Source organism: Psittacula echo (assembly GCF_963264785.1).
Source record: "Psittacula echo genome assembly, chromosome: 5".
In the NCBI taxonomy this organism is placed as follows: Eukaryota; Metazoa; Chordata; class Aves; order Psittaciformes; family Psittacidae; genus Psittacula; species Psittacula echo.
In genome coordinates this window covers 61,830,044-61,849,682 of record NC_137739.1, presented here as the reverse complement: position 1 = coordinate 61,849,682, position 19,639 = coordinate 61,830,044, and the positions used below count along the sequence as shown (strand labels likewise).

At 35.2% G+C, this 19,639-nt stretch overlaps 1 protein-coding gene across 1 annotated transcript in view; it reads right to left on the bottom strand.

Moving 5' to 3' along the window:
- PPP4R4 (protein phosphatase 4 regulatory subunit 4) overlaps window positions 1-17,473 on the bottom strand; it is a 40,579-nt gene extending 23,106 nt beyond the window's left edge. Inside the window, exons 1-6 of the mRNA XM_080618856.1 lie at window positions 17,408-17,473; window positions 9,640-9,787; window positions 8,890-8,963; window positions 6,330-6,436; window positions 3,770-3,877; window positions 792-913 (exon numbers count right to left, since the gene is read on the bottom strand). Coding sequence (XP_080474982.1) covers window positions 792-913; window positions 3,770-3,877; window positions 6,330-6,436; window positions 8,890-8,963; window positions 9,640-9,787; window positions 17,408-17,458 — 610 coding nt within the window. The 5' untranslated portion in view covers window positions 17,459-17,473. The remainder of the gene's footprint in view (window positions 1-791; window positions 914-3,769; window positions 3,878-6,329; window positions 6,437-8,889; window positions 8,964-9,639; window positions 9,788-17,407) is intronic.
- Window positions 17,474-19,639: the final 2,166 nt, after the last annotated feature.

Genomic DNA, 19,639 nt, shown 5'->3' with positions numbered 1-19,639 from the left:
GATCACAGGAAAGATACAGAGCACTGAGAAAAATACAAGCATTTACATTTGCTATTTCAAATTAAAAAAAAAAAAAAAAAGCTTTATAAGACACACTCACTACCTCATTGCAAAAAAGAAAGCTTTCAGTACCATATAGCCACAAGTTTAAAGGGATTTAAATAGTAACTGCTGACACTCAGTACCTCTTAAACTGATCAGCTGTGCACACTGCAGTTTATGGGACATAAGGAAATATTTTCTGTTCCAAAATTTATAAATGTATTTTATGTATAACACTAGATGTTAAAACCTGCAAGGTTTACTGATACACACACAAATATCATATCATTGCCCCAGTATGGGTTCTTCAGCTCAGAAGGCAGGCTGCAGTCCATAATTAGTTTTAGCTTTGCTTCAGTTAAGAGGCAAAAACTAGTTAACAGCAAGAAAAAACAGCAAACTAGTTAACTCCAAGCAATGGCATCTGTTGAGCTAACATTTTGTATTGTGTATTGATACCATTAACTAAGTACTAAACCCAATATTCCTATCAATTATACAGTAATTTTACTTATTCCATTTAGTTACATTACAGTAGAAACTTGGAATAAGATGATGGATTTCATGGACGACTGGATCACCTTCCTTAAAACTTACTATGTATAAGGCACTGCAAGATATGAAATAAACGAAGGATGAAACAATAAAGAAAATAAAATGAGAAACGCCTGATAAATGCAAATACATTTAAATACATTTGTAAGATGCATTAAAGCATTAAGAACTGTAAGCCTATATTAAATTCTTACCTGCATCAAACATATCAAGCAGATTCACTAAGGTCTCAAAAGCTGCAAGGCGTACACTGCTGCCCTCATCTCTTGCCAGTTCTACTAACTCAGGAAGCACAACAGTTTTTGTTAGTTCTGCCCTGCAAAGTGAGGCAAGCAGTCAAGAGAAAACTTACAAGGAAACTATCGCTACAGCCAAACAGAATTCTACCTTGAAATAATAAATCAGGTATTTTGGGGGCAGTCAAGAATGAAAAATCGACAAAGTTATAAAAAAAGAAAAATCTAATAAAAATCTCCAGGCAATCTCAGGACCTTTTTCTTTGTCAACCAAAGAAGTACGCAAATTTAAAATGCAAAACTTCATCACTAAAAAAGCATTCAAATTAGCTCAAAATAAATCAGAGAAAATGCAGTCTGAAAAAAAAAAAAATCAAAGGAATACAGCTACTTCACTCTGCCATTAAAAAAATATTCTGATTAAATAGGCGGAAACTGCTCAGTGCGATCGTCCAAAGCCAGAAAATATTAGATATCATGCTGGATTGAACTGTCTGGAAATCTTACACTTCAAGGATGAGCCTTCTTTACAGAGGGTAAGCAACTACTGCTCAGAGAAAATGTTGTTTCCAAACAAGTCCAAACACTAGCTCTTAGGCTTGTTTTAAAGTAGTAAGGAAAGGGTTCTGCTTGTCTGTTTTTGCCTTGGTAATTACCAGGGCTGCTGCTGTGTGTGATGATCCTGGCAACCTGAATCTATACACTGGCAGCAGATTATTGTTCCATAAACTCTGACTTAGAAATCAGAGTTTAATGAGAGAGGTGACTAAGGAGGAGTGAAATACTCCTGACACAGAAACATTTACACAGTCAGGTGACTGGCATATTAAGTTCTAAAGAGATTTGCTCCTTGGAACAGAATTATAGCTGCTGTAGAAGCTACCAACCAGCATAATATCCCATATCCCAGCTATAACCAGCTCTTTATTGCTTTAAGAGATTAGAAAGATCTCTTTTGCAGCCCTGCTATCAACAAGAACTGGGAAGACATAGCCAGTATTTCCACCTTTTCCCCATGGAAATGCAGATGGTATCTCAAATTAGCCACCAAAAAAATCTCATGAGATTGCACAATAACAAAAAAGAAAAGAAGAAGGAAGGTGATTGAGACAGAGAAGAACATACGGCCCAGGAAGGGTCAGGTGAGAGAAGGGTACAACACCCAGAAATTGAGCTGTGGAAGGAAATGAGGACAGACATGACAACAAATGGGGAGGAGGGAATAAATGCTTTGCAAATGGGTTTCTGGGGATTTCTGTTTTGGTGACATCAAAAATCTTCAAACTAATATGATAGTTAGAACTATTCCTCTCTTCAAATCTTGGTAATTATGGGAAAAAAAAGCTCACTCCCTGAAGATAAACAGAACCCTTTCTTTCACTCATCTTTAATCTCCCATTAAACAAAAGTAAACTTTAAGATATATAAAGATACATGTATTCAGTAAAAATAAATGTAAGCTCAAATTATTCAGTAATTCAATTTAGTAAAATGAATGTTAAATTTCCAGTTTCACAAATCAACAATTTTGACAAAGACTACCTTTAATTTCTACAATCACAAGTTCTTTTAAATTCAAAGGCATTCAGTATGGAAAATGTTACAATCATTTACCACATTAACCTATGCTTTGTTATAAAATAAGCACAAAACCAAATGAGTAACTTTATTGAGATGAGTAATATTGTGATTTCACATTATTCACATCCTCTGAACAGTTGTAGGGCAAAGGCCTTGCAGAAGAGATGCATATAGCACATATAAAAAATTTTTTTGCATGCAATAGACAAGTTTATCTAGGAATCTAGAAATTCCTATCCTGCATGAGCTTGCCAAACCAAAGTTTAATTAAGTATATGGCAGTAATGTTTAGTTCTTGGCATGACTATTCATTCCCTATATCTCAGTAAGCTAAAACACTGCCTGAACATACACTTTTGCAGTATTCCACAGCTGAGAGGTAAATCACATTGCTTCAAGAATTTCTGGTGGTTTGGGTTTATTTGTTTTGGTTTGGTTTTTTTGTTTGCTTGTTGTTTTTTTTTTTAATAACTCAGAATTTAAATCACAACATAATTCTCCGTTAAAAAAAATAATTAAAAAATCATTCCACAGCCACAGGAAAGCATCTTTTGCTTAAGCACCAGTACCAACATGCTAAAGTGCACGTTTACTGTATCTTTCAAATTACATTTCAGTTTCAGCCTCATCCTTGTATTTGTCATAAATTCACCTTTTAAAAAGCTGGAGGGACTTTTAAGATCTAATCTGTTCCCACTGTGTAACACAGGGCAGGGAACCTTGCTTGATCATTTCTTTAAGTCTGTAAGAGAAGTTACTGGTTTTTTTCTTCCTGAAACAGTAACAGGTGGAGACTTGGAATTTTAATGCATTTGTTCACTCAGAGACCACTCCTCTGTGGGTAGTTAACATGTACTTTCTATTAAAACTTCCACACTTTTTCTATTCGTATATGTGCAATATTGAAATTCTTCCATCTTAGAGTAAAAGTTGATACTGAACTGAAATTCACTTGCTAAACACATTTAGCATTTTTTCACAAATAACTGCACAGTAATTATTAGAAACTGCTAATACTTGCCATAATCTCCTTCAATTTTTAAGTAAACACAGTGACATCAATGGGTAATTGAGAAGATTTCAAGAAGTGTAAATGAATTCATTATTTACAAAAAAAAAAAAAAAAAGCTGTTTTTATAGTTCAGCAATTTTACTATCACAGAGAAACAAAAATTTGAAAATGGAAAAGAGCCAAGCACCAACCACTAATTCCTAAGAACACATCTGTACTCTCCAAATTCATTACTGAGTACACATGAATTAAGTTAGAAATCTTAAGAGGACTTTTTAGGTTACCATTAAATATTTTAGAGAAAGATTTTGCATTTAGTAGCTGTTATGCAAATTATACTCACCCTATTCCTTGAGCTATATGTTCCAGTTGCCGACACATGCAAGTTCTAACTTCATATTCCGCGTCCTGGCACAGTGATTTTACCAATGGAAGAATGTCTCTTTTAATACTAAAAATGTGAATATTTTTTATTAATTTACAGGACAAGAATATATAAATTCCACTCTGTAGTACTCAAATTTTACCCATCTATTATTTCTAAAGAAAATTATATGGACATCAGACACATTGCTATATAGAAATGTTTCTATAAAGAAACAGTCATTGTAATTTGCTCATATTCCATCTTTTTTTTCTTTTTAAACTACAGAAATAGTAGGTAGGCTTAGAGATGCTGTCCTCGTTTAATAACCATCTTCACTACAATCTCTGAACAGCCACTGCAAGAATACAAACTATTATATAAATGGAAGTGCAAATCCCAATTAATATCTAATACCTCATCTTTGGTATACATGTATCACCAAGGAGATATTTGGGGGAAAAAAAAAATATAAAAAGAGTTTAAGATTAAAAGCTTCAGTGCTGTAGTGTCTTTATGGAGAAGCAGACCCAAGTATTCAATGGCAGATACAAAATAACTATTTTTAATCTATTTAAGTAAGAACACATACTAAAACTTGGCAGAATCAGCCATTGTGTTTCCTTTCGCTGCCCAAGATGCTGTCATGAGTATTCATAAAATATCTCTATCCAAACCCTTATGTTGTTGCAAAACTCTACAGAAATATGAAGAGACATACAAGAGATTTTCAAGCCAGTTTGATCAGCCTCCCCTCATTTCAGTAAAAATTAATTTACTTCTTACAACAAAATTTGGCCTCAAGTTTTAAAAACTGTCCAAGGTCTTGGGAATCTGGCTTTGTAAGAATTTGCTGAAGTAGGGACTACTTCCAAAAAAAGACTTGTTTTTAACTAGCTGTTGGAACAGAGGCTAGAAAAACTGATGTTCTATTCCAAGATTGGGATATTTTCAATACTTTAAAAAATAACTTGGGAGTCATGTGAAATACAAAAGAAAAGTTTTTAATTTTAGCATAAATTTTAAGAAGAAAAATTATGCCATTCTGAAGAAGAACATGAAGATATACTTATAGATCTTATACCTTGCCTACTTCAGAGGTCAAGTACATCTCCTGAGACTATACCAAGCAAGACCCCTCCTGCTAGGGGAACAACAGTGCATCATTAATCTTACTTTGCCTGTGACCTTCCAAACCTGTGGATCCTGGTCTCTTTTCAGCCCTCTGAACTGCATGCACTCAGATCATTTTACCAGAGAATCACTACATCCCAGAAAATTCTCATCTGTCTTCTTAACATGTAGCTTCTGTACAGAAATGATGCTACTATCTGCTCACTGAAATGAAGGGTTTCCTGCTTCTAATAGCAAGGAATCATATTAAAGAAACCCAGCAAAAGAAGGTATGATTATTTGAACTTATAATGGCTAACACTATTAAAATTTCTCATAAGATTCCAAGTAATCTGAAAGTCACTTGATTTTCATAAGAACGTAACATCAATTAAATAAAAGCAATTCTGTCAGAATCCTACCAACTTTGAAGATAAAGGTTTGAAGGCTTTGGTAATATTATCAAAAAATACTACTTTATCATGCTCATTATTCAAGAAGTGTATTCTACAAAGCAAATGAAGATGTAGACAGCTTCCTTTTGGCTGCTTCCAGTTCTTCTTATTGAAGAAAAAAAATCATAATTTAAAGAAATATATTCCTAAATGTCTTGTCATATGGTCCTCTTGATCACCTTTTTTGTTATGCCGAATTTTTGCATTTTAAGGCAAATCAAAATTATTATTAGAGAAGAAATCCTCAGCTAGATGTAGTTTCTGTGCATGTAGTAGCCCTCAGTGGATTTATTTTGTAATTCAAAATCACATGTGGCCAACTACCTGGATAGAAAACACGTCTGGTGAAACAGCCCCACTATCGTAAGGCTGGATAAACTGTCCAAGGAATATACCATACCAACTACTTTGGGCAGATTTACTTTCATCATCACTTCCCTCTTCTGCACCACTGTCGAAACACACAGACACTGAATCTAAGAATTGGATAATATCAGATAAAAACAGCAGATCCTGATACATCTCCATATAATTAGGGATAGAAAAAAAAAAGTATCTACATTTAAATTTGGTTATACAAATCAAAAGTTAGGAACAGGATTCTCCTGTTTATGACAAGAAAGTCTAAGGTGATGTTATCTGTCCCTGTAAATTTCAGAGAAATTAACTCTTTGGCTTATTTCCTAGTAAGAAAAACAATATGGAAGAATGGCATGAAAATGAACGCATTTGAACCTCTGGAAGAACATAAAAACTGACGTTATAACTAAGGAACATCACCAAGTCTGAATAGGCTAGTTACATAGTGAACACTTTTTTATCAGTATTCAATATCTAGATAAAGGGGCCTGTAAAAAAAAAGCATTTAATTTTTGCAGTAAAGTCTACTTTTCTTGTAGTAATTTTTTGCCCACTAACCAAGAAATACCGATATATACTGTGGAATTAAAATATGTGTACAATCTACTTACATATGAGCTTCAAATTTGTTAGCTAATTTTCCCATGATTTTACAACTAACTAAGCGGGACTGAAGTGCTTGAGAAAGCTGTGCTTTGGAAACAAGTGGATTCAGTATCTACATGAAAGAAAAAAGAAGAAATATGAACAGAATAAATATGAGCAGTAAATAATGTATTCCTCTTTTTAAAAAAATCATCTAGAAAAACATATCCCAAGTGTCATCTACCCCTTTCATGGTATTAATCAGCACTAACAGAAATGATGTCTATGTACTATGTCTTAATAGCCTATTGGAAACCCATATTTAATATTCAGCGCTAATTATAGCATATTAAACCCAAATCTTGGCCCAAATAGCAGTTTATGATTCACATCACAAACACAGTTTTACATCTGTCTTTTTTTTGAGGCTATGTCGTATATGAATATTTATAGATTTCAGCTGGTAATTTTCACAAAAGTTGATAAATATATTCCTGCACAAGAAAAAAAGAAAATATGCACTGAAAGGTAAAGGAAGCCTCTCTGAGGTTCTTTCCATAAGTTTTCCCAGTAAACACCTCCTTTGATGTAAAATTTTGAGGCAATGATCCCTCTTGATTATGCATACTTTGGGGATTTGTAGGGAAGAAGTTTCCTTTCCATACAGATGCAGAAAAAAAATGCATCTTTATGGAAGCCCTGCCATCAATTGTTGGATCACCTCTATGGTGCCACAAACAAGCTAAGAAAGGCCTTTCGATATATTATTTTTTGTGCAGAAATGATCACAGAAGACCACGTGCCAGGTTAAAAGGAACATTACAGAAAGGTATCTCATTGTCTGCCACAGTTCCTCACTCAAGTCTCTTTTGCAGAGCTTCAAAAAACGATAATATACAGGGCAGAAAAGTCCACCAATGTTCTAAAATACCAGCTGAAATTTTTAGGTGAGAGAATCTGACCACTGTAAGGATAAATAGATCACTCAAACTAGAATTAGTACATAAAATATGCTTCTACCTATAATACTGCATAAAGAAACATGCCATTAGTTACCTAAAAACTATGTATTACTTATTTGGTCTTTGAACTATGACAGCAAACACACCGTATCTAGAAATACTAACTCTAATCTCTGACCTAGACACAGTCTCTCCCATGAAGTGGCCACTGCCAGAGATAGAATACTGGGTGAGGCTGATCTCTCGTCTGAGACGCACACCTTTCCTTATATCCTTGGAGTCTATGGTAGTCCTATGGTTTTTTACTTACAAAAAAGAAAGCAAACCCAAAAACAAACAAAAAAACCAAACAAAACCTCCAAAAAAACCCTCTAGAATATTCCACGTTTTCTGATACAAAAACACATGATGGTTTGGGTTGGAAGCAGCCTTAAAGATCATCTAGTTCCAACCCCTTGCCACTCGAAGATTTAGGTTTCTGTGCGGCTCCTGAATCAACTCTTTCATCAGCTGTGATCTTCCCAAAGCAAATCTTTGTGGAAACTTATACATGTGTTCCTAGAGACAAATCAGGGGAGAACCTCCACCATCTTTAAATGGCATCTGTAAAACCGTATTACATTTAGATTTTGGAGGTGCCTAGAATAATTAATCTTTTTTTTATTTTCCACCTAACTTTTTAGCCTTTAGAAGTTTATTTTCTAAACAGTACTGAATTTCAATTAGCCACTAATTTTAATGAATATTTTTATACTACACAATCATATATTTAAATCTCCATATTGTTTTAAATTATAAACACAGTAAAATATGCCTGTTGCAAAGCTTTTAAATTTAACAATTAAATATGAATACTTAAAGCAAAACTGAATAAATTATCAGAGTAAAGGGAAGTGATATTATGAATTAGTGACAGATTTCCCTCCTCTTTCTTGAGCTACACAGTGAAAAATTAAGAGTGTTTCCAGGGCATTAGGTGTTTGGTGTATAACAAAGAACTGAAATACACAATGAAACAGATCTTTAGCATTCAGTTCCATTTAACAGAAATCAGAATTTTAGTCCAGCAGCAAACAAAATGTAGTTTCTTCATGAAGACACAGAGTGAGATACTAACCTGTAAACTAAAACTGGATACATGAAAACATGTTACGGAGAATACTAACTGAAGTGGAAGTGTTACAGTAAAAAGAGCTATTTGCTGAAGAACATTAAAATTTTTAATATCACCTTCTTGTCTCACCTTTTAGCACATTCCTCTCTTACAGTATGTTCCACAAGCATTACTGTTTTCACAGGCACAGAACTTCCACAAATCTTAATGAAGGCACAGGGGGGTTGGAGCTAGATGATCTTTAAAGTCCCTTCCAACCCAAACCATTGTATGATTCTACAGTTCTATGGAAAAGGCAACATAAGTTGCCAGAGTTCAAATGTTCACAGAAAGATGACAAAAAATGGCCTAGTTCATTTTGTGATTTAATATCTCCTTTTGCCTCTTCCCTGAACCAATCCACCTCAAAGGTGCTTTTTAGGTTTAACTCAAGAATGAAGTTTGCAGGGAAATACATTCTTACAAAATATTATTAATTTATTGCTAGCATAAGCTTGAAAGTATTATTACCTCATGTCTGATAGTCTCTTTTGGTAAAGCTTCTATTACAGCAAGAAGAGTTTCTAGCCATGCATTGCTGACACCTGTTACAATGAAATGGGTTATATGTTATGTTGTACATATAATAAGTATAACAAAACACATCTCAGTTTTACAAAATTAGTTATTTATACACGCATCTCTTCAAGGAGCTATGTATCTAAAAGCCACCAAATTACATATTTAAGACTTCAAACTAAGAAGCAGGATATGTGAGAAGCAAATTCTGCCCCCATTTCTTATATCTTTTAGATGCCTGTGCAAAAATAATTATTCTCTTTGTTTTGAAAAAATTATTTCCCTCATTTAGAAGCTCATTCTTTTCTGATGCCCACTGAAACTTTCTAGTTTTCTAAGAGGCTTTTTTTTTCCTTTCTATTCTCAAAATTCTGTCAAAGATGTTAAGTGAAACTAACCATCACAAAAGAAACTTCAAACATCCTCCCTCCATTTTCTCAGCTACAAAATCCTGGTACTTCAGTAGAAGCTCAGGCACAGTATCAGCTGGGTTTTAGTTCTTCAGACAAAGGATTTTTGTTTGCTTCAATCAGAATTACATTTAAATATCAGTATGTTAGTAGTCAAAATTTTTGCATTCATGCAAGTCTAGATACAAAGTGACAGTGATTGCACTCACTGCTTTACACAGGATTGTGCGGTCACTAAGGAAACAAAACAGGCAGAAGTGATCAGTCATCAGTATAGCTGTACAGTTCTGACCTGCATCTCTGTGTTCCAGGTTTTGAAGAATGATGTGTAGGAAGGAGTGGGAATACGTATGAATGGACACCAACTCCTCTTGCAGAACAGTCAAAAATGAAACAGCAGCTGTTAACTGCATTTCCACTCCTGCAACATGCAGCACCTCCTGTACAGTTTAAAATTAAATCAATATAGACCATACAGAAAAAAAATGTACTGAAAGAACATTCAAATTTGTACATTTGGTTTTAAGAGTGAATATACAACAACCTGAGTAACTTACAAAATTGGCTGTAAAAGTATTTTCTCTTAATCATAATTACTTGGAGATATTAAAATCTCTTACAGAAACTTTAAAGAAAAATAAATTAGAATATTTTTGGTGACTTTTAGCTTCAATAATACATATGTGTGGGGTTTTCTACCTTACAAAATGAGAGGCAAAAATAGACCAGCTGTCTATGAATTCTGCTGTCTATGAACATTAAAAGAATTCAAAGGATTAAAAAATATTTCATTCATCCAGTGAGAGACACTAAGCAGAAGTAAATTTAAATTTTGTCCCTTGCCAACTGACACAGAACACAAATAAAAATGTGTAGTTTTATATATATATATACACACACATAGTCTTAAGAATAAAGCAATATGTAGTAGAATATTTACCTACGTAACTCAGCTTTTACTAGTGTACTTAGTAAAATCATGTAAGTACTTAGCTTTAACCATATAAGAATATAATTAATCAGGCTGTCTTTAAAGCATCAGTTCAGAAGTTAAACGACTATAATAAGGGAATAAAATATTACTAAATTTTTGAATGAAACAACAAGGAAATTTCAATTTCAGATCTATGCACACACCAAAGAGCTTGTAGGATGCAACCTATGACATAGCATTAATTTTAAGTATGCACATACCTATTGGCTAGGTGAACATTTATTTACTTGTCTAAACATGCCTCACTCATGGCAAAATAAATTGTATTATTGCAGTACTAAAGCATTACATTCATTTTACAATTGATTTCAAACTTAGTAAGAGTTTAAAGCCCATGCTTCCTATACAGCGCATTATATATGTGGGTTTGTTTCTGTTTTAAAGTGCTGAGATGAACAGTGGTTTCTCAGATCCCATATCAAAAATCAAAGATAAACTGATATGTTAATAAAAAAAAAAAAAAGAACCTAGACCAGAATAAGAAAACATTCATTATGAACCTAAGTATTACATATCAATTTTGTTGACAAAATAGTTTGCAGAGAACATCTGAGAAATGTAGTAGACTTCTCTTATTTCAAAGTAAAACAAAAACAAGTTTTCATTACAGAAATGTCAACCAGCTTGTGTGTGCAAATGTGTAACTTTTAGATTATCTGATTTCAAAGAGAACCATTACTTATCTCTCAACAGCTGTCTCAGTGTACAGCCACATGTTTGTAAAAGCATTTTCTGCGTCTCTGCTCTCCCAAATGAATAAAAGAAGAAGCACTGCACAGCTTACCAATCAAAGTGTGATATAATATTTGCAATCAATAGCCACGGAAACCACCCACTTGTTATCTCCACAGCCTACTCTGTCCTCATTCTTCCATTGTTATTACAACAGCCAAAGAAAAGAATAAGGACACCTAACAATTTTATAATTTGGATATTTCTGATATTGAAATACCTGCGCACACTGTCCTGGGATTTTGGTTTACACTTGCTCAAAAAAACATACCCAAAATAATTAAAAGAGCTATTTACAAACTGCGGATACTAAGATAGCACTGCAGACCAGAACATAATGGAGCTGAATTCAATTTTGTGTATGTATTCACTTTGTACGCAAAGCAAACAGGGTTACTTACCATCAAATAAAGTTTCCACATAGTCTCCTCCACAGATCCACACAACTCTGGATAACCATGTGTGAGAACACATTTTCTGGATGTGCCTCCTCATGGACCTCAGAAGACACTGAAATGTAAATTTCTAGGTTGCTTACACACCTGCCTACATTGGTGCTTTCACTCGGAACTGTACAGTCCTGCATATGCAAATGTTTGGGTATCATTCTAATTTCACTGAACCCGAGTGACTTAAATTTACTTAATATAAACTTATTTATTTAGAAAGTAATGTTATTTTTCCATACATGGATCCTCCACTAATTTTCATTCCAGAGGAAAAAAGTTTTTCCTGTCTTATTCAGATAAGCATATTTAACAGAATTTGAGGGTATTAGCATTTTCTTGAACTCTTGTTATGTCTACAAGTTAAACTCAGGCAACCAAACTTGCAAAATTTAAAAGGCCTGGTTTACTCCATTAGCTGGAAAACAGAAAATTCACCTCTAATTTAATACACTTTGTGTGTGCAGCAACAGAATTCTCTTGAAAGAATGCTGCAAGCAGAAACATAGTCAATCATTTTAGTAACCACGTTGGTATAACAAAAATCTTCCTTTAGGACTAGAAAGACACAGAAATAATGGAGATTACAGAAACTCAAAGATACAATGAAGATGAATCTTAAAATAAATACTAGGCATAAGACAGGATGAAAATCACCCCACATCTTCCTAAACTATTAAATCAACTAGAGAAAAATAGAAGCTTTCAAGAGGAGACTGCTATACTTGGAAAATTAAGTAACTGTGTGTCATGGTTTAAGCCAGTCAGCAAGTCAGCCACGCAGTTTCTACTCCCCACACCTCCACCCCCCCCACGCCACCCCCCCCGGAGGGATGGGGAGGAGAACCGAAAGAATGTATCTCCCACGGGTTGAGATAAAAACAGCCCAGTAACTAAGGTATAACACAAATCACTACTGCTACCACCAATAATAAAATGATACGGGAAACAACAAGGGAAGAGAATACGATACCACCCGCCAGAAATGAGCCCGACTAAGCAGAGCGTGCCCTTCCGGGTAACTCCCAGGGCATGACGTGCTGTGGTACGGAATACCTCTTTGGCTAGTTTGGGTCAGGTGTCCTGTCCCTGCTTCCTCCTGGCTTCCCCTCCTCCCTGGCAGAGCATGAGACTCACAAAGTCCTTGGTCAGAGTAAACATTCTGACCAGCAACTGAAAACATTGGTTTTATCAAAACCCAGGCTGAAAGTCAAAAACACAGCGCTGCACCAGCTACTAAGAAGGAGAAAAAGTGACTGCTACTGCTGAACCCAGGACACTGTGAAAATTAGTTTGGAACTAACCAAACAGCAATGAGTAAGGCTTGATGTATACACTTCAACAAGAGTAACTCTAGTTTTCTGCAGTCACAGCATTTGGAAAAGTCTCTTATTAGTTAATCAGACACCTGCAATCTACCTCCACTTCTTTCAGTGGTGGTGCTCAAGGATGGGTAACAGGGAAAATATTAGTAAAATCATTTGAAAAGAGCCATTTGGTGCACAAGAAGAAATGCTGATGAGAATGTATAAGCCTTCCCTAAATCCACATTTCAATGCCTTTCAAGGTTCATGAGGAGGTGCATGCAGAAATCCAGTTTGTGGATCTCTATGCAAAAGAACCCACACAAGGATGCCACTTCATTTTAATTATTAAATTTTAAAAAATATTTCATAATCTCATTCTTACATTAACATCTAAATGATATACGATGCATTTGTTTTATTAGCATAACCAAAATACTGATGCACAATTTAATCATTACTTAGATATGGCATATTTATTGACATATAATATTGATTTCTCTCATCTCAGGCCTGAAACACATTAAATAGGGTCTTTGATATCATTTCAATTTAATTATGTTTTAAGGAATGATAAGCAATTCACATATATTAATTTCTATATTTACTTATAAAGTAACCAGGTTTATCAATTACTCACAAGTGAAATAAAAATTTGTAATGTATCCAGACAGAACATTCCTTGCATTCCATGCTGGCTGTTTTATCCTCAGCTTTAGTAAAAGCAGTATCTATTCTTGCCTTGGGTTTCTGCAAGTATCCTAAATAAATACACTGGTTTCCCTACCAGTCATATGGTGACAATACCTTCAGATAAACAGCACCCTGAAACTACCACACAACTCATTTTTCTTAGCATTAAAGAGTTGTTTTGGTTGTTACAATTCCATAATTCTATGAAAAATGTGTTGTATAGTATTTTTATGTGCAAATTGAAATTCATAAATGATTTTTCCTGATCTAGCAAATTGAAACCAAGTGCAGTAATTTAAGTCATCTTATTTCCCTGCAATGCCAGACTACATGTGAAAAATTCTAATTGCAGTTGAGTTCAGTTATGACTTTATAGACTGTAACAGTGTCCATTTAACAGTCAGGACTATTCCTCCAATAAAAAAAAAGGAGAACACACACACAAAAAAAAATAGGTCAAGTTAATGATTTTGCAGTTAAAAGTGCAGTGGACATGGGTACAAGAGACTGTTCTTTCATTACAGGTTAAATAATTAATGAGATAACAGAGCACCAGTGAAGAACCTACTTTGAAAGAGTGCAGCCACAGAAAAAAATTCAACTCATATACATTCCAGAAAGTTTCTATTTATGAAGTTTAAACCTGAAAGGAGCACTTACATTTAAACTGACCTCATTATACTTCATTCTTTTACCTCTGTCTTAAGCACATTAACTTAAGTTTCATTTAATTTATCATCTAGGAAGGCATTCAGTTTTGATTTAAATGACACTGCAAGATGAAAAACACTACTTTTCCCAGTTATTTTTACAACTGCCTGCTTAATTTCTAATATTTTTGTCTTCAGTTTCTAACTCTTCCTTCTCGATATGCTGTTTTCAGTTAAATGTCCTTCAATAGTTTGCAGGAAGATATTTTTACAAAGTAATTAAGTACTGCCTGATCTAAACACACTGAACTCCAATCCTAACTAAACAAGTATTTTCCAGGCCCTAGGCCCTCATCATGCTAATGATCATTCTCTTAATTTTTTTTCCCCGTTAATATATAAAGACCTAAGACTAGAATCAAAAACTGTATTCCCATTCGGGATCACAAAAGGTTCAGGAAATAATAAAAAGTTGAAAGGTGATATCTGATATTGACAGAATCACAGGATGGCTGAGACTGAAAGGGTCCTCTGAAGATGATTTTGTTCAATCTTCCTGCTCAAGCAAGGACACCTAGAGCGAGAACATGTCCAAGACAGTTTTTAAATACCTCCAAGGAGGGAGACAACATCCTCTCTGGGCAACCTGTGCCAGTGCTTGGTCACCCATACAGTGAAAAAGTGTTTCCTGATGCCCAGGAGGAACCTCCTGTGTTTCAGTTTCTGCCCATAGCCTGTGGTTCTGTCACCGGGCATCACTAAGAAGAACCCATCATGAGCTGGCAGTGTGCGCTCCCAGCCCAGAAAGCCAACCGTATCCTGGGCTGCATCAAAAGCAGCGTGACCAGCAGGTCGAAGGAGATGATCCTGCCCCTCTACTCTGCTCTTGTGAGACCTCACTTGGAGTATTGTGTGCAGTTCTGGTGTCCTCAACATAAAAAGGACATGGAACTGTTGGAACAAGTCCAGAGGAGGGCCACGAGGATGATCAGGGGACTGGAGCACCTCCCGTATGAAGACAGGCTGAGAAAGTTGGGGCTGTTCAGCCTGGAGAAGAGAAGGCTGCGTGAAGACCTCATAGCAGCCTTCCAGTATCTGAAGGGGGCCTACAGGGATGCTGGGGATGGACTATTCATCAGGGACTGTAGTGACAGGACAAGGGGTAATATGTTCAAACTTCAACAGGGGAAGTTTAGATTGGATATAAGGAAGAAATTCTTTACTGAGAGGGTGGTGAAGCACTGGAATAGGTTGCCCAGGGAGGTTGTGAATGCTCCATCCTTGGTGGTGTTCAAGGCCAGGTTGGATGAGGCCTTGGGTGACATGGTTTAGTGTGGGGTGTCCCTGCCCATGGCAGGGGGGTTGGAACTAGATGATCTTAAGGTCCTTTCCAACCCTAACTATTCTGTGATTCTATGATCTTCTTTGCATGCTCCCTTCAGTTATTTATATACATTGATAAGATCCTTTCCAAGGCTTCTTTTCTGCAGGCTCAGCAGCCTCAGCCCCCTCAGCCTTTCCTTATAGGAAAGATGCTCCAGTCCCTTAATCCTTTTCAGGGCCCTTCACTGAAGTCTCTTCAGTATGTCGATGTGTCTCTTGTACTGGGGAGCTCAGAACTGGATGCTCCAGGTGTAGTAGAGCTGAAGGAGGAGTAGAGGGAAAGGATCACTGTCCTCAAACTGCTGACAATGTTTTGTCTAATGCAGCCCAGGATGCTTTGTCACAGGGACACACAGCCAGCTCATGTTCAACTTGGTGTCTATAACGACCCATGTGTGTTTTCAACTGGGTGACCCACACATCTATTGGTGCACAGAATATTACCAAATAAATCTACCACATGGAACCTAAGACTCCTCTACAGTAGGGCTTGCATTTAAATATCCTACAGAAGAATATTTGCTAACTAATCGTTGAAGATGATAATGAAGACATACATATCTTTCAGTCAATAAATTCATAACAAAAGAGCAGAACATAAGTTATTAAATCAGTTATTCATAAATACTAAACTGTTCCTTGAGCAGCCTCTTTCTTAAGAGTAGGGGACAGAGGGAGGATTCAGTTTAAGACCAATTCCACAAGCAGTAAGAAATACACCAATTTTTCATAATATCATATTTTTTCTGGAATTCTTTTACTAATATAATGTTTAGGTAGCTGCCTTAAAAGTAGAAAGAAAAATTAAAAAAATGCTGAGAGATATATGTCCACACAGTTCTTCAATAAAAGATGCAATTCAGTTCTTTCACACTTAACAAAGAAAGCAACGAAATATAAATGAGAATTTACTGGAATGAGTATCATTTTCGAATGTGCTCACTTTGATATTTAGTAATCACCTCCTTGGTCGATAGAAAATTCTAAACATAAGCATGTGACTCAGCTATTTCACCTTTGTTGCTAATATAATTATATACTGTCATACAGCTGGCAATGAGAATCAGATACAGATATAGCAAGAAAACTCACAGCACCTACTCAGTTACTACAGAAGACTTTTTCCTCTCAACCCTGAAGTGCTTGCTATAGAAAGGACAAATAGTTAAACTCTTTCCTCCTTTCTGAAGTGATGTAAATAATTTTCTTAAGCACTAGTTGTTTGCAAAATAAAATAACGATCCTGTTGGCAAACTGTTAAAAAAGGAAAGAATTTTAAATTATATGCAAAAAAAAATATCTACAAAGTGTCCTGGTAAAATCATGACTGAGTCACACTAGTGAAGATGTCAATGTGCCTCCAAAAATGCATGGGGAAACTGAGTCTGTCCATAAAATTAAGAACACAGTTCAATGCTTTCAAAACAAAATTTCAACAAGAACCATTATGATTGGCTGGTTCTCAAGAAGAGTTCTCAAAAAGCTGTCAAATCACTGGTAAATGTCTAGAATATGTAAATAGTATAATTTCTGGATACTTTTCCTGGGATTTTTTTGTTTTGCTTTGTAGTTTGCTTTTTGTTGTTTTGGTTTTGTGGGGTTTTTTTCTTTTTTTGGGGGGGTGGGTGGGGTTTTTTTCCCAAGAAAAAAATATAGTGCCTGCAATACTTCAGAGACTCGGTAAATTAATGTGGAAGACGATCAACTGGACATACCTCTCCTAGAGATGGAGCTTGCAGTAAATTGGCCTTTTTTTTGCCTTTGTTAAACTACTATTCAATATGAACTATTCTATGATTCTATGATACTTATACTGGCAGGAAAAAGATACTTTCCAACTTCATTACAAGTAACTTACTCTGATTTTTGGTAAGACCCGACGAAGTGTTTCTGCAGGATTTTGTCGCATCAGGACTGGAAGATTTGCCACCACACTTGTTCCTTGGATATCCTGGCCAGAACTTACAAAAATATATGCATACAACACATTAATCTCTACAATGATTACAAGCTCATAGCTTTCATTAAAGAAAAAAGAGAAAAACATAACAAAAAACCCCACACTACCCAGGTTATTCACATAACTCGAGAGAGGCATTACTCTTTTTTTGTACAGTATATAGTAGAAAACAACATTGAAAAAATATATCTACCATAAAAGCTGTTCCAATACAGAATGTTCTAATTTTTAGTGTAGCTTTGGTAAAAAACAGAAAATGTTTGAGGGATCTTTCAAACTCAATGATCAAGGCAGTGGTTTTGTGGAAGCTTCTATATTATAACAATATAAGTGATAAAGCATAGGGAGTGAAAACAAATAGGAAATACAAATGAAAACTACATTCAACATACATTTTAACAGAAATCTAACATTTTTTCCTTTATGTAGGAAAAACAGTCAAATGCATAATCAGATGTATATTGACAAACATGATTAAAGAAGGATGCAAAAACCTAGTTAGATTACAGATCTTGTATCTTTCTCTCATCCTTTGTCTCTCAATGGTATCCCATAATCGAAAAAACTGAAGTGATAAAAAAAAGGCAGAATGGGAGGTAAATGGTGGGCAGCTATGAAGAAAAGGCATGAAGCGAAGACAAAAACTACCCAAGTGGATAAACTTCTAGAACCAAAGGAGAAAGAGAAAGACTCTGGATAAAACTAAATATCAAAACATTCTTTTTCCTGTTTAAATGCATGAAATGAATTTTGCTAAACAAATTCAGATTTGTTAAAGCAGCTAAGCAGCTAATTTTTAAATAAGCACATAAAGCTCATCTGTACCCATGCAAGCATTTTGCTTAGTGTGACATTACAACTAAATGTACAATATGATTATACATATAATTTCGAAATAAATTCATAGTAAATCTACTTTAAAATACTTCCATATATCACTCTCCATCCCATCATCATTCCAAGTTTTGTTAGTGAAATATATGAGCTCAAGAAGTGGACTAGGTACATAAATTGATCACAGGACAGTAAATTTGCACAACTACCCTCTCGTTTTGTTTTGCCTCTGCAATATATTAGGGAATTCACAGTTAAGATGCAAAGCCTTTCTGCAACATCTTTACACATTCCATTAATGCTCTACATCACCAGCAACATTCATGTCTTCCTGAAGATCAATTGAAATTATAGATTATGACTGCTACTGATGTAAAATAAAGCTGATGTGAAGGCCACATTGGATAAGTCCTTGTGAAATCTGCTCTAGTGGAAGATGTCCCTGCCCAGAGCAGGGGGATCGGAATTAAATGATCTTAAGGTCTTTTCCAACCCTAACCATTCTACTATTCAATGATTCTGAAGAAATGTTAGGAACCAATGTTCTGGCTGGTTACTATATACACCCCTCCACATTTTTAACTGTTGTCTGTAAACACAAGAAAGTTGACAAGTTTTGACAGGACAAAGCTACACCAAAGCCCTTTTTAATGCCATTCAAAACAGCAAGAATGAATGAAAGTACAGCTTTTCAGACTGATCTTAATATTAGCAACCCTGCAATCTTATTTGATAAACACCTATAAGCTCTCAACAAAAACACATCTCCCAGTAACATCTAAACTCAGTAAAAGGACAGTATTCTGACAACTACTGAAAATGGATTTAATCAATGATTAATAACTGATCTATTTACAGCTTGCAATATTTTTGCATTATTCAAACCCATTTTATTATCTAATTTAAAGCCATGAATATTAAAGCCTTTCATGTTTATAGCAGATTTCTCAGAGTATCACATACTAATTCCAGCAAAGCTTTAAAGTAAAACTGAGAAATCTAAAGCTCCCAGAGTGAAAAAGGGTCACAATGTGGATGAGATCCACAACTTCTGACACAACTTGCAAGGAAAAGATGTGTATATTTGTATTACCCAGCAACAATGCAAAAGTTCAAGGTAACTTGCAGAAGCTATTTAATTGAAAATTTTATTCATTTTGTATCTAGGTGGAATAAATCCTAACTGCTAAAAAACGCAAACAAAATGCAACCTTTATCCACCAGAAATGTAAAAAGCAAAGGGGAGCATTTTGCTTTAAATCAGAAATGCCTAGCATCTGGCTTGCTGCCAATTAA